The 14,531-nt window shown below is 38.4% G+C and overlaps 1 protein-coding gene across 1 annotated transcript in view; it reads left to right on the top strand.

The window, feature by feature from the left end:
- The window catches only part of MAMDC2 (MAM domain containing 2), a 216,738-nt gene that overhangs the window by 118,336 nt on the left and 83,871 nt on the right, over nucleotides 1–14,531 (top strand). Inside the window, exon 6 of the mRNA XM_043976357.1 lies at nucleotides 10,813–11,069. Coding sequence (XP_043832292.1) covers nucleotides 10,813–11,069 — 257 coding nt within the window. The remainder of the gene's footprint in view (nucleotides 1–10,812; nucleotides 11,070–14,531) is intronic.

The raw sequence follows: 14,531 nt of genomic DNA, 5'->3' as shown, positions 1-14,531 counted from the left end.
AAGCCCAGGGCCTAGGAGAGAGCAGAAGTGGTTAGGTAAGGCAGGAGGATACATAGAAGATTTGATGTACAGTATTATAGGAACAGAATCAGAGCGTTTCAGTTCTGGAAGGGAATATTCAATCCAACCTCTTTGTTTTGCAGATGAAAAAGTTAAGGCCCAAGGAGGTTAAGGGGCTTGTAGATCTATTTTTGTTGTTGTTGTTGTTGTTCAGTCATTTCGGTCACATCTGATGCTTTTGACCCCTTTTGGGGTTTACTTGGCAGAGATACTGGAGAGGTTTGTCATTTCTTTCTCCAGCTCATTTTACAGATGAGGAAACTGAGGCAAACAGGGTGAAGTGACCTGCCCAGGGTCCCATTGCTAGTAAGTGTCTGAGGCCAGATTTGAACTCAGAAAGATGAGTCTTCCTGATTCACTGCACTTCATTCATTGTACCACCTAGCTGCCCCTATAAATCAACATAATGCCCGGATAATGTATCTACCATATAATACACATAAATGAGTCCTGGCATAGATGATGATTAATATATAGGTTGTATATTGACATATTAAATAATTAATTATTCTATATTATTGTAGCAAATTAATATGTATCTTATTGATATTAATACCCATAAATGAGTTTATAGTCACATAGATTAGTCTTGGCATAGAAAATATAATTAATATCACATATAGGCATATTAATCTGTTGTATATTATATATTATTAATATGTTCACTCTAACATATGAATGTGTGTGTGTGACTTCAGGCCCAAAGAGATTAAAGGATTGATTAATCCAAGGTCATACAGCTAGCTAGTGTTTCAGCTAGGACCTGAAATTAGGTGTCCTAGCTTAGAGCAAGGTTCTTTTTATTATACTGTATTGATGTAAAGGGTTTTATATTTGTGTGTGTGTATATACATATATATACACACACATACATATACATGTGTATGCACATACATATATTTATGCTGTATTATGTTATACCATATTGCACATGTATTTACATGTATAAAACACATTTTGCCATTCATTTAAAGCTCTAACAGGCTAGCTACATACAAACATGCATAGCATATATACATATATGTGCGTGTTTATCATTATATTTTATGTATTTATAATTACATTGTAGGTATAGGTATAGGTATGTATAGGTAGATATGTGTGTATGTATGTGTAGATGTATATGTAGTGGCCCCGGGCCACTAACTGAGTTTCAATTCCCCCATTACCAACTCCCTATTGGACATATCAAAAGGACACACACACACACACACACACACACACACACACAGAGACAAACAAACATATTCTCATTGATTCTCACAATAATCCCATGAGGTGGTGCTATTACTTCCCCATTTTTAAAATGTGGAAGCTGAGGCAGAGAGGTTAAGTGACTTCCCCAGGGTCACACAACTAGGAAATATATGAAGTGAAATTTGAACTCTGTTTTTCATGAATCTAACTCCAGAGCAAACAATGAAAGAAAAAACAGAGACATACAATATGTATTCCCGTAGAGCAATGACAAGCTCTATAGCTTAGGTGATTCTGAATAGTGCCTAAATCAGTAATGGTTGATACTTTATCAAGCTTGCCAAATCAGTCAGCAAGCATTTATTAAGCACTTACAATGTACCAAGCACTGGGCTAGGCACTGGGAATACAAATTTTAAAAAAAGAAAGAAAAGAAACAACTCCTATTTTCAAGGAGTCTACAAGTACTCTCCATTTTCTTTTGTCCCTTTTCTCTCCTTCCTCTTTTCTCCTTTTTTTAAAAATCCTCCCAATCCCTTGGCACTGAGCCAACCTCTTGGGGAGGTAGAACACTTAAATAAATATGTCCTCATGGAGTTTACCATATAGTAGAGGGATAAAAGCAATAAGACTGTGAGTGTACTGGGGATGTCCATAATACCTTCCAAATAAGACAACTTCTCATCTATGGAAAATGAATATTTTCCCTGTCCTTGTTATACTTGGATTCAGAATTTCAGAGCATAATACTAGGCAATGCTCCCCCATTTCATAAAGAAGGAAGCTGAGACCCAGACAGGTTAAGGGATTGGTTGAAGATCACACAGCTAGCTCATGTTACAACCAGGGACTGAATCCAGTTGTCCTAGTTCAGTCCAGAGATCTTTCTACTGTACCTCACTAACATAAGTGGAGTGAGCAAAACCCCAAAATAATTGCAATAATTTCAGTGTTGATGAATACCTTTAAGATATAAAGGGCTAGAGGGTTAGCATGGTACTTTTCAAAGTATGGATCAAATCCTGACCATGGTCAATATAATGTAAGTACCTCTAGGGTAGGGACTCTTGTATTTTTGTCTTTATCTCTAGTGCCTTGTAAACAGCAGGCATTTAATAAGTGTTCTTGAATTAAATTGAACAAGGCAAAAATACTGTTAACTATAATACCAAATATCGTATGATAGATAAGTTCATTTAAATGTTCTAAGCAAATTGGTAAGTAGGTATGGGGTAAGGAGTTCAGGAAATGGCTCAAAGAAGAGATGACATTTGGGTTAAACTTTAAAGTATGTATAAGAATTCAGCCTTCTGTTCAGAATGATAACATCCTGGTTCCCATTATGAAAGTTCTGAAAGAGATATATTAAAGCATCTACAATTATTGTCTTATAATTATTCCATGGGGACAGCTAGGTGGCACAGTGGATAGAGCACTGGCCCTGGATTCAGGAGGACCTGAGTTCAAATCCAGCCTCAGACACTTGACACTTACTAGCTGTGTGACCCTGGGCAAGTCACTTAATCCTCATTGCCCTGCTCCAAAAAAAAAAATTATTCCAAAATGTATAAAAAGAAAAAAAAAATCTTGACGTATACCCCCAAATTCTTGTGTTGCATAGGTTAATAGATCAATGTAGTCAGAATCATAAAAACAGAAAATCCCTGTTATGTAGAATTGGATGAGGTTTTTGTTCTATTTTCCTAAGAAGATCTGAATCATTAAGCATTTTCACTCTCTCTCTCTCTCTCTCTCTCTCTCTCTCTCTCTCTCTCTCTCTCTCTCTCTCCACATATACATACACACCCACCCACAGAAACACACATATACATATACATACATACACACATATGGATATGTGATATATGGATATGACATATATGGATATGTGTGTATGAATGTATATGTATGTATATGTGTGTTTCTGTGGGTGGGTGTATATATATATATATATATATATATATATATATATATATATATATATATATATATATATATATATATATATATATATATTCTAGGAAGTGAAACTTCCTACTCAAAGCATTTACTACTATCTTGAACTTTCCTTAGTAAAAGGGAGAGAATTATTTGTAAAATAATAAGAGCAATGAATTATTAGTGAAATGAAAAATAATTCAAGGTTGTATTTGATTCTACTTCTAGAAATAGATAGAGAGTTGGGCACATCTCAGAACATTACCATTAGAAAACATAAAACAGAATAAAGGCTTAATGTTTGTACCTTAACTTATTGTTATATCCAGTGCTCTATTGTTATGTCCAGGTCCAGCATTCTATCCACAGAAAATCTGACATACTGAGAAACAAATAAAACTGGAAATCAGGAAGATCTGAGTTCAAGTGTTGCCTCTGATATTTGTTGGCTCTGTGGCCCTAAACATTGATTGAGTGGTTATGTAATTTACCTGGACTCAGGAATATCTGAGTTCAAATCTAGCCTCAGCTACTTACTAGCCATGTTAACTTGGACAATTCACTTAAATGCTGTTTGCCATAGCTTCCCCATCTGTAAAGTGGGGATGATAATAGCACCTACTTCCCAAGGTTGTGAGGATCAAATGATAATAATTGTCATGGGCTTAGCACAATGTCTGCCACATAGTAAGGGCAACATAAATTTTAGCTATTATTTTGTTTTTGAAAGATATATTGTTCTATTTATTTGAGAACTCCCAGTAAGAAAACCCCATCTACCAGTGTAGATTGGCACCTACTCTTTTAACTTTTGTTCTTAAAAAGCTGCCTGAGTATTGAGAGGTTAAGTCACTTGTCTATGGTCTTATAGCAACTCTCTGTGTCAGACACGGAACTTGAACCTGGGTCTTCCTGAACCTGAGGCTGACTCTCTTTCCCCTTCAGGATACTGCTTCTTAACATGTTAGTTTCATACTTGCTTATCTTACACCCCTTCCCCAATCATATTTCTTTTGTTGTTCAGTCATTTTTCAGTTGTTTCTGACTCTTCATGACCCTTTGGGAGGGTGGTTCTCAGCAAAAATACTGGAGTGGTTTGCCATTTCCTTCTCCAGCTCATTTTACAAATGAGGAAACTGAGGCAGACAGGGTCTTGATTGGAGTCATACAGCGAGTAAATGCTCATCTTCCTAACTCCAAGTCCAGTACTCTATCCACTGTACTATCTAGCATCAGACAGTCATAATTCTACCACTCTACATCTTAATGCTATCCCTTGATTCCTGTGTCAAATCACTGTTTTACAGTAATCTCACACAAGCCCTGTAACTATGATATCTGAATTTCAAAGAAGACAAAGGGGCCTTCACAGGAGATGATGAATCCTTTCTACATTCATTATGTTCCAATTGTCATAAATTCCTTGAAACCAAGCTTCCTCTTCCCAGGAGAGATCTTTTCATTCCATCATAGCTACAAACAACAGCTCAGCTTGAGCAGAAACAGTGCAGATTCGCAGCTATGCCAGATCCTGTTCTGATGTAGCCAAACCAAGGGCAATCAGCAGGGATTGTTGGTTAGTCAGACTGTTAGAAAATCAAAGTTCAGGAACTGCCCTAAAAATCTCTTTCCCTAATCCAAAAAAAAAAAAAATGACCATCTGCCAGGGCTTTCTAATTCAAAATGAAGAGTCTAGACAATCAACAGGGTGACTATACAAGAGTCCTCCCTGGAACAAGTGTGTACACACCATGAATATAGGCATTAACCCTGAAACAAACATGTTTTGGCAGAAATCATGACCGTGTGGCCTGGTTTTTCAACCAGTTGAGCAGTTGTTTCCAACCATAAACCTTAGCCTCTTTTGGTGTTCTCTGGCGATAGAGAACACTCATCCAACAGAGATGATGTGGACATGACAGACTTAATGAATCTGCCATAGAAGTTCCTGATTTGTGACCTCTTGGGGAAACTCACTGCCTTTTTTTCTCTTAGAAAAAATCCAGATACCTCTCTTTTAGTTGCAGATATCTAAGGTCAGCCACTCTGACCAATGAACTTGAAGAAGCCCCTAGAGGCAGGATTGGCTATGGCACTCTGCCCAATTCCATTCATATGTACATAAACTAGAAAGACCCTGCTTAAGTCAGATGGATTAAGGAATTCTCTAAGCAAAATGGATCCTGAGGTAGTCTTCTCTAAAGGAAGGGTGACTGACTTCCCTACAGCCAGCCAGGCATATTTTCATGATGCCAGGCCACTCATCAGGATTTTCCACTGGAACTACAGACATGGTGTCTACCACCCTGCCCCCTGGGATTGCTTGCAGTTCAGCATGTACCTGGCAGCTTCTAGACCCCAGAGTTGTATATAACTCCGAAGGCCTGGCATTTCCTGGCCTATACCTGAAAGGTAATTTCTGAACCAACTTCTCTCTCTTTCCTGCTGAGTGATTTGTTATTCTACCATTCACTACCTTTTCCTTCTCAGTGAGAAACTTGCAACAACTGACAATTTGCCAATAAGATGTAGCTCAGGTTGGCAATAGATGAATGACCCAAGTAGAAAGGGGTAACAGAATTCAGTCTAGTCTGGTGGTTAAATATGAGACTTGGTGTCAGCAGTTCTGGTCTCATTCCCAGCAGCTCCACTGACTCACTTTGGGCAAGTCACATTATGTTTGCTTGATTTTTTTTGTGGGTACCGAAATTTGATCATGACTGACTTGGTCCTAAGAATCTTGTGCATGAACTGCTAATGAGGCTCTAAAACTGCAAAATCAAAGATTAAGATATTGTCCATACAGCAGGTAAGCAATCATCCTGTGAAGAGGGCAGCTAGATAGAAACTGTATATATAATTCACTTATTCAAAAAACATTGATTGTGTCTGCTCTGTGTGAAGCACCTTGATAGAAGATAGGAGAGATTCAAAGACAAAACCTGATTTTCTGCCCTCACATAGCTTATTCTCTTATAGGCATGTCAAAAATAACTAAAATACAGTGTAGCAAGCATGTTTGTTTTTTTTAATGTATGAGGTATTTTATTTTTTCCATTACATGTAAAGATAGTTCTCAACTTTTGTTTATACATGCTTTACAATTTCAGATTTTTCTCCCTCCCACCCCTCCCTCACCCCTCCCCTAGACAGCAGGTAATCTGATATAGGTTATATCTATATATCTCTATACATATACATATAGATATATATACACACACACATATATATATACACATAATAACATTAATCCTATTTCTGCATTAATCCTGTTACAAGAGAAAGAATCAGAGCAGTGATGCAAAACCTCAAAATAGAAAGAAAAAAAAAAACCAACAGCACCCAAAACAAAAGAAATATGGTTCAATCAGCATCTATACTCCACAGTTCTTTCTTTCTTTTTTTTTCTTGGATTTGGAGATCCTCTTCTATCATGAGTTCCCTGGAACTCTTCTGTACCATTGCATTGGTGAGAAGAATATAGTCCATCACAGTAGGTCAACACTCAATGTTGATGATGTGTACAATGTTCTTCTGGTTCTGCTCATCTCACTCATCATCAGCTCACGTAAGACCCTCCAGGTTTCTCTGAACTCTTCTTGCTCATCATTTCTTACAGCACAATAGTATTCCATTGTATTCATATACCACAACTTGTCCAGCCATTCCCCAGTTGATGGGCACCCCTTCAACTTCCAATTCCTTGCCACCACGTAAAGAGCAGTGTAGCAAGCATGTTAAGAGAGGTACAAAGTACTATGGGTGCTCAAAGAAGAGAGAAATCTCTTCTAGGTGGGAAGATTAAAGAAAGGTTTCAAAAGCATTTGAGCTTGGCCTTGAAGGATAGAAAAGTTGTTTGTTTGGTTGGTTTTTGGTTTTTTTTGGTTTTTGCAGGGCAATGAGGGTTAAGTGACTTGCCCAGGGTCACATAGCTAGTAAGTGTCAAGTGTCTGAGGCCGGATTTGAACTCTATCCACTGTGCCACCTAGTTGCCCCCGATGAATAAGTTTTTAACAGCTAAGGATTGGGATGGAGGTCAGGGCTTTCTGGGTGGATAAAATAATATGAGCAAAAGTACATCTGGAAGGGGCAGCTAGGTGGCACAGTGGATAGAGCACCGGCCCTGGAGTCAGGAGTACCTGAGTTCAAATCCGGCCTCAGACACTTAACACTTACTAGCTGTGTGACCCTGGGCAAGTCACTTAACCCCAATTGCCTCACCAAAAAAACAAAACAAAAAAAAGTACATCTGGAAAAGGAGGGAATAGTTAATAGTCTGATTTGGTCATAACTTTTTGGTCCCCACCTCTAATTTTGTCAGACTGGTTGCTGGGAAACTCCTTCTACCTATATAGAACAGCAAATTATCTGTATCTTAGTCTTGGAGAATGGCCTGGGGCATAAAGAAAGGTTAAGTGACTTCCTCATATGAACTTGCATATCCACATGTTATTGATTCCAAAGCTGGCACTCCATCCACTACACCATCCTTCCTTTTATAAAATAGGACACACTGAGACTTCTCCAACTGACTTCTCCACCATGCCCCAGGAAACTCATTGGGATAACCTCAGTATCTCCTGTGAGATCTCACTAGTCTTGGTATTCCACCTCATTAGTACCCACATCCTCTCTAACTGGAGGGTGGAGTCCTAAAAAACAGACTTCCATTTAAGGAAAGAATTCAGTTCAGATATCTCCTCATTTCTTACCTGGCTGCACTTAACTTACTTTAGGACTCCTCTGATTGACTTCTCCATCATTCTCCTAAGTTAGGGACCTTCTCCTCCTCCCACACACCTCCCCTCCTGCTTATCCGTATTCTTTGTATGGTCTTCCTTCATTAGATTGTAAGCTCCTTGAGGCCAGAGACCATCTTTCCTTTTTCCACATTTGTACCCCCAACTCTTTTTTTTTTTTGGCAGGGCAATGGGGGTTAAGTGACTTGCCCAGGGTCACACAGCTAGTAAGTGTCAAGTGTCTGAGGCCTGATTTGAACTCAGGTACTCCTGAATCCAGGGCCGGTGCTTTATCCGCTGCGCCATCTAGCCGCCCCTGTACCCCCAACTCTTAACACAGTGACTGACACCTGGTAGATGTTTAATAAATGTTTATTGACTGACTGACATGTGAAAAATATTTACATGAGATAACACTGGTTAGGTAAGTCAGTGACAAATTATAAAGGGTCATTAACGCCAGGGTGAGGAACCTTGATTTTACCCTGGAGCTTATAGAGAACTGTTGAATGCCTCTGTGCAGGGCAGTGATGGATCAGAAGCTGTGAATAAGGAAAGTCATTGTAATAGTAATATATAGGAGCAGTTAGGAAGCAGTTATCACATTAGAAACAAAGTAGAGGTACCCCAATTGGTAATGATTAAGCAAGTTGTGGTACATTGATGAAATGAAATATTACTTTGTCAAAAGAAATAATAAACATGAAAAATGCAAAGAATCATGGAAGGCTTATATGAACTGATTTTGAGTGAAGAAAGAAAAAAAACAGGAACATAATATATGCTATAGCTACAACAGTGACAATGGAAAGACCAACAACAGCTTTATAACCTTGAATGCTGTATAATTAGTCTTCACTCCCTTTTTTGCTGAAGAAGGGGTTTATGAGTGACAAATATTAAAAAAAACTGTCAGAATCAATGTTTACTTTGGGTAAACTGCTTTTTCCCCTCTTTTTTTAATTCTTTGTTATAGAAGATGGCCCTTTGGGGAAGGTTGGAAGGAAAGATCAATTTAGAAATGAGAGTGATATAAACATAAAAGATTTTGTTCAGTTGTTTTTCAAACATGTCCTACTCTTCCTGACCCCCATTTGGGGTTTTCATGGCAATGATACTGGAGTGGTTTGCCATCTCCCTTCTATAGATAAGGAAACTGAGGCAAAGAGAGAATTAAGTGATTTGCCTAGGGTCACACAGCTAATAAGTTTCTGAGGCTAGATTTGAACTCAGGAAGATGAGTCTTCCTGACTCCATTCCTGGCACTATCTACTGCAGTACATAGCTGCCCAGAAACAAAAGATACCAACTTTAAAACTGGGAGTTAGAAATGGGTAAAGAGTTGGAGGGGTGCAGCTAGGAGTCATGCATTGTATATGAATGTCAAGGATCCACTTATACTTTGCTCTTTGTGTTGCCTTCCATGCTAGTGTATCCCAGTCATACCAGACCATTTCCCCAAGAGTCACAATATGAAAGAGAATGTTACTATAAGGATGCAGGTCCCTGTAAATACATTCTCAGGCAATCAGATTATACATTCCTGTGATGACATGGTCAGTTAAGTCTCTGTCAATCAGTTACTATTTATTGGGTACACAGTGTATATGGAACTGTGTACTGGGCTGTATGAGGAATTACGAAGACATTTTGCCAATGCCACCACATTTGCTTTCACTCTCCTGGGATCTTCAAGATATTTCTAATTCCAAGACAGTCTGTTAGCAACATCAGAGGTAAAAACTATTAAGACCCCTATACTGCCACCCAGTCCTCATTTTCCCATCAGAGTTTCTTGGAAGTGGAATTTGTATAGTTGACAAAACAAATGGCAAAGGAAACGGATGAATTATCTGCCCTCAGATAGGTGGTGCAGTGAATAAACACCAGCCCTGGATTCAGGAGGACCTGAGTTCAAATCCAGCCTCAGACACTTGACACTTACTAGCTGTGTGACCATTGGCAAGTCACTTAACCCTCATTGCCCTGCTCCCCCCCAATAATGATTGTGACTCCGCTAAAAAATTGTGCAATGATAGATTTTAATCTCTCCCTTCCCAAATCGAGGCCTAACACCTTATCCCCTTCATCCTGTGGCCTCCACATTGGTAGAAGCTGCCAGAACTCAGGCTTCACTGACATTATCTTCAAGAATCTAACACCACAACATGACTAATGCAGAAATATGTTTAATATGAGTGTGCATATATAACCTATATCAGATTGCTTGCTGTCTTGGGGAGGGGAGAAGGGAGAGAAAGAGGAAGAAAAATTTGGAACTAGAAATCTTATAAAAACAAATGTTGAAAACTATCTTTACCTGTAACTGGAAAATAGTAAAATACTTTTATTATTTAAAAAAAAAGAATCCAAAACCACTTCCATGCTTTATTAAAACTTCCAAATAGGACACCAATGGAAGTTGATTATTGTATTTCTTTTTTTAAAGGAAGATAGTAGATATAGTTTTCACTTTTCCTATGCCCTTCTGCAAAATGGATGTGTGGACATTATTAAAACTGTGATCTAGAAACATTTGAAAACAGTCACTAAAAATCATTCTCTTGAAACCATTTTTCATTAATTTCTATGAAATGGCAGTGCCCGTTGATGGCAGTGCTTGGGGAAAAAATTAAAATGGACAGGTGGATTAGCTGAATCAAATGAGGATTGTATTATATTTGCGAACTTTCAAGATTCTGCCGCACTCCTATAACCATATTGCTACCTTCTATATCCTGCTCATTTGATTCTTCCACTCAAAAAGCAGGAGGCCACTCATAAGGACTCCTCTAGGATTATTTAGTTTATGGAGCTTCATCTAGTCATGAATTTTAAAAGCTCTTCTCTCTATGCTTCCTCCCACCCTTTTTTTAAGGTCACTATATGTATGTGGACTCTGTTTATGTCAAGCACTTCCAAGAGGTTGCCCAGCTCATCTCCCCACGGACAACAACTCCCATGTCTGGCTGCCTGTCTTTTTATTACCAGCTCCAGCAAGGAAATGACAATGTTTTCACCCTTTACACCCGGGATGCCAGTGGACTTTATGAAGAGATATGGAAAATCGACAGTTCTATGAGTGAAACATGGAACCTAGCTGAGGTTGACTTCAGTGCTCCATACCCAACAGAGGTATGATTAGTTTTTCCTATGCCCACAGAATGCCCCCCCAAAGCCTACCAAAATTAAATGGAAATAAGCACAGCTTTATATTTCTATTTTATCATTCATTTCTTTGCAGCAAGATGGTCTCTTTTGTCAGACCAAGGAGTAAAATGTCACATAGATTTATTGAATGATTCTTTTATGCGGATCTTGAAATAAGTGTAGTGGATAATAGGGTAGACTCAATGCTCTTTAAGTGAAACTCATTCAATTAATCAATCAACAAGCATTTATTTATTAAGCACCTACTATATGCCAAGCATTGTACTAGGTTCTGGGTTTGCAAGCACAAAGAATTAAACAATTCATACTTACAACAAGTACATATATATATATATATAAAGATACACACACAACACACACACAAACACACACACATATTAACATAAAGTAAATCCATACAAATATATACAAAGTAGTTAAATACACAGTAGTTTAGAAGGGAAGGCTCCAGCAGTTGGAGGATTAGCCAAAAGCTTCATGTAGAAGATGATACTTGAGCTGCATCTTAAAGAAAGAGAGATACTCTTTTGTTCATTGTTTTCAGTTATCAAGATTTCACTTGGGAGAAAGACTCTTCTTTGGAAGGGGTGGCACAATAATTGCTTTCTGATTGGTCTCCATACCTGAAGTCTCTCTAATCCATTCTCCAACCATCTGCCAAATTACTTAACCTATTATATTCCTAAAGCACAAATCTGACTGTCATTATCTTACAAACAATTAATGACTACTTTGTGCCAGCTTTAGAAGTGTATTTCTCCCAGAGAGTGACATTCCTCTCTACCTACAGAGATGCCCGTGGATGAATGCCCAGGTTATATTGAGGAGGGTTTTTGTTGCTGTTCAGAAGTTTCCCTCGTGTTTGACTCTTCTTGGCCCCATTTGGGGTTTTCTTGAAAAAGACTGGAGGGATTTGCCATTTTCTTCTCCAACTCGTTTTATGGTTGAGGAAACTGAGGCAAATAGGGTTAAGTGACTTGTCCAGGGTCACATAGCTAGTAAGTGTCTGAGGTCAGATCTGAACTTAGGAAGCTGAGTCTTCCTGACTTCAGGCCTGGCACTCTATCCACTGTGCCATTGAGGAAGTGGGGAATTGTAATAATTACCCCTTCTAAAGTTTTGTTTTAGGAAATCCCATAACACCCAAGATCTTTAGTCAGTTTGCAATGCTTTGATTATTGACAGTAAAATTTCTTAAGTGGCATACACTGGTCATCATTATTCATTCATTTCCCTCCATTTTCGCTCTTGTGCTAGCTGCATTTCCCCCTGTCATGAGCAAAGGGCTAGAGAGCTATTTTGCTGTCAGTACCTTTGGATAGCATTGCCTGCTTATCTAGTGTATAGACCTAAAGTCTATAGTATATGGTGTATAGACTTAAAGAATGCTATCCTTGGTTCCTGATCCAGTTCTTCCATAACATGCCCCACCTCGAGTAATACTGTGTCTACTTCAGAGGATGTGTTATTTCCTAGCCATTTATCACACGAGACATTATTTTGTTCTTGAAGCCCAATGGAAAAGTTCCTATGATCTCAGAGCCTAAAGAGGAAAGAAAATTATGTGCCTTCTACAAAAGTCAAATGACTCATAGTTTTAATGATATGGACCTATTCTGCAAACTCCCATCATCCTCACTTAAACTCCCAGGGTTAAAATGTGTTTTTAATGGAGCTCTTAAAAACATTTTTCAATGCCAGCATCAATGCTGAAAAGTTTCAATTCTAGGCTTTAGTCTGTTTGAATATAGCTCCATGTGTCTCACATGTGTATGATTATGAGGGAATGAGTTTGAATATTTTCTCTGATATTATTCATACTTGCAAATATCCTAGGAAAAGTCCCATATACTGCAGAAATCAGTGACATTTATTTATGCAGCTTTCCCCCCAAATCATAAAAAAAAAAAATCTCAAGAATTCTTTCTCCCTCTCTCTAAATAAAAATGGCAACATTGAGTCAGCCATGGCCTGAATACTCAAGGGCAGAGCTTCTTAAATTTTTTCCACTCACAACCCCTTTTCGCCCAAGAAATTTTTATGCAACTCTGGGTATGTAGGTATATAAAATAGGTATATATAACCTTTTACTGTTGCCAAATTTTTCACAACCTCCACATTCAGTTATGCAACCACATATGGGTCACAACCCACAGTTTAAGAAGCTAGGCACAGGGGCAGCTAGGTGGTGCGGTGAATAAAGCACCGGCCCTGGATTCAGGAGTACCTGAGTTCAAATTCTGCCTCAGACACTTGGCACTTACTAGCTTTGTGATCCTGGGCAAGTCACTTAACCCTCATTGCCCTGCAAAAACAAAATAAAACAAACAAACAAAAAGAAGCTAGGCACTAGGGAAATAGTAATGTGTATACACACATACTTTTTTTCATTTTACATGCTGAGTAAAATCTTACTTAATGATTCATGTACTTTTCCCAGTCACAGATTCCTTGATTGTCTTGTAAATTTAATTTTCCCCATTCCCCATGGTCAGATCTCTCAGTTCTCTCCAAGATTTCCCCTCAATATGCGGGAGCTCAGACATGACTTTACTCTTTTTGTATTACCATTGTCACCATCTCTAAGAGATCAAATTCATGCACTGTCCATTGTATATTGAAATGATCATAGAATGTTATGTGGGTTAGGGACCTTAGAAACTATCTAGCTAGCTGGTAGAACGGATAGAACACTGGGCTTGGAGTCATGAGGGCCTGAATTTAAATCTAGCTGCAGACACTTGTAACCTGTGTAACCCTGAGTAGGTCACTTCACCTATCTACCTCAGTTTGTTCATCCAGAAGATGAGGATTATAATAACAGCACCTACCTTGCAAAGCTGTTCTGAGGATAAAATAATATTTGTGAAGCACTTTGTAAAACTTACCATGCTTTATAAATGCTAGCTATTATTATTTTCTGGTACAAATATTCTGATTTTACATACTGAAACCCAGAGAGGGGAAGTGATTTGCCCAAAATTGTGCAGTGAGACAGCATAAGGGATAGTCTAAGAACCCATATCTTCTGGCTAGTGCTCTCTCCCCTATGATATGCTACCTTTCATTATTGACAGACTTAAAATAGGGCATCCATGAGTTTTCCAGCTCTGGTGAAGGATTTGTATTGATCCTCTGAATGATTCACACTTAATATCTTTGTGGCTAAAATCACATTTATGAGATTCTTTGGGTTTAGGAATACAGATCATAATGGATGCTTTACACAGACTTAACAGTGTTCATTCATTTGACAAGTATTTATTCAGCACCAACTACGCACCAAGCATTGTGCTAGTCACTGCAAACAGGACAGAAATAAAACCAATGCCTTCCCTTAAGGAAATTCAAATCTAAGGGTATTCTCGCCAATTTACCATGCCTGGGTAGGTTGCAAGCTACTGGAATGAAAGATTTTGCCTCTGT

Source organism: Dromiciops gliroides, chromosome 1 (genome assembly GCF_019393635.1).
Source record: "Dromiciops gliroides isolate mDroGli1 chromosome 1, mDroGli1.pri, whole genome shotgun sequence".
Taxonomy (NCBI): domain Eukaryota; kingdom Metazoa; phylum Chordata; class Mammalia; order Microbiotheria; family Microbiotheriidae; genus Dromiciops; species Dromiciops gliroides.
Note: the sequence above shows the minus strand (reverse complement) of the source record. Positions and strands in the feature narration are given on the sequence as shown.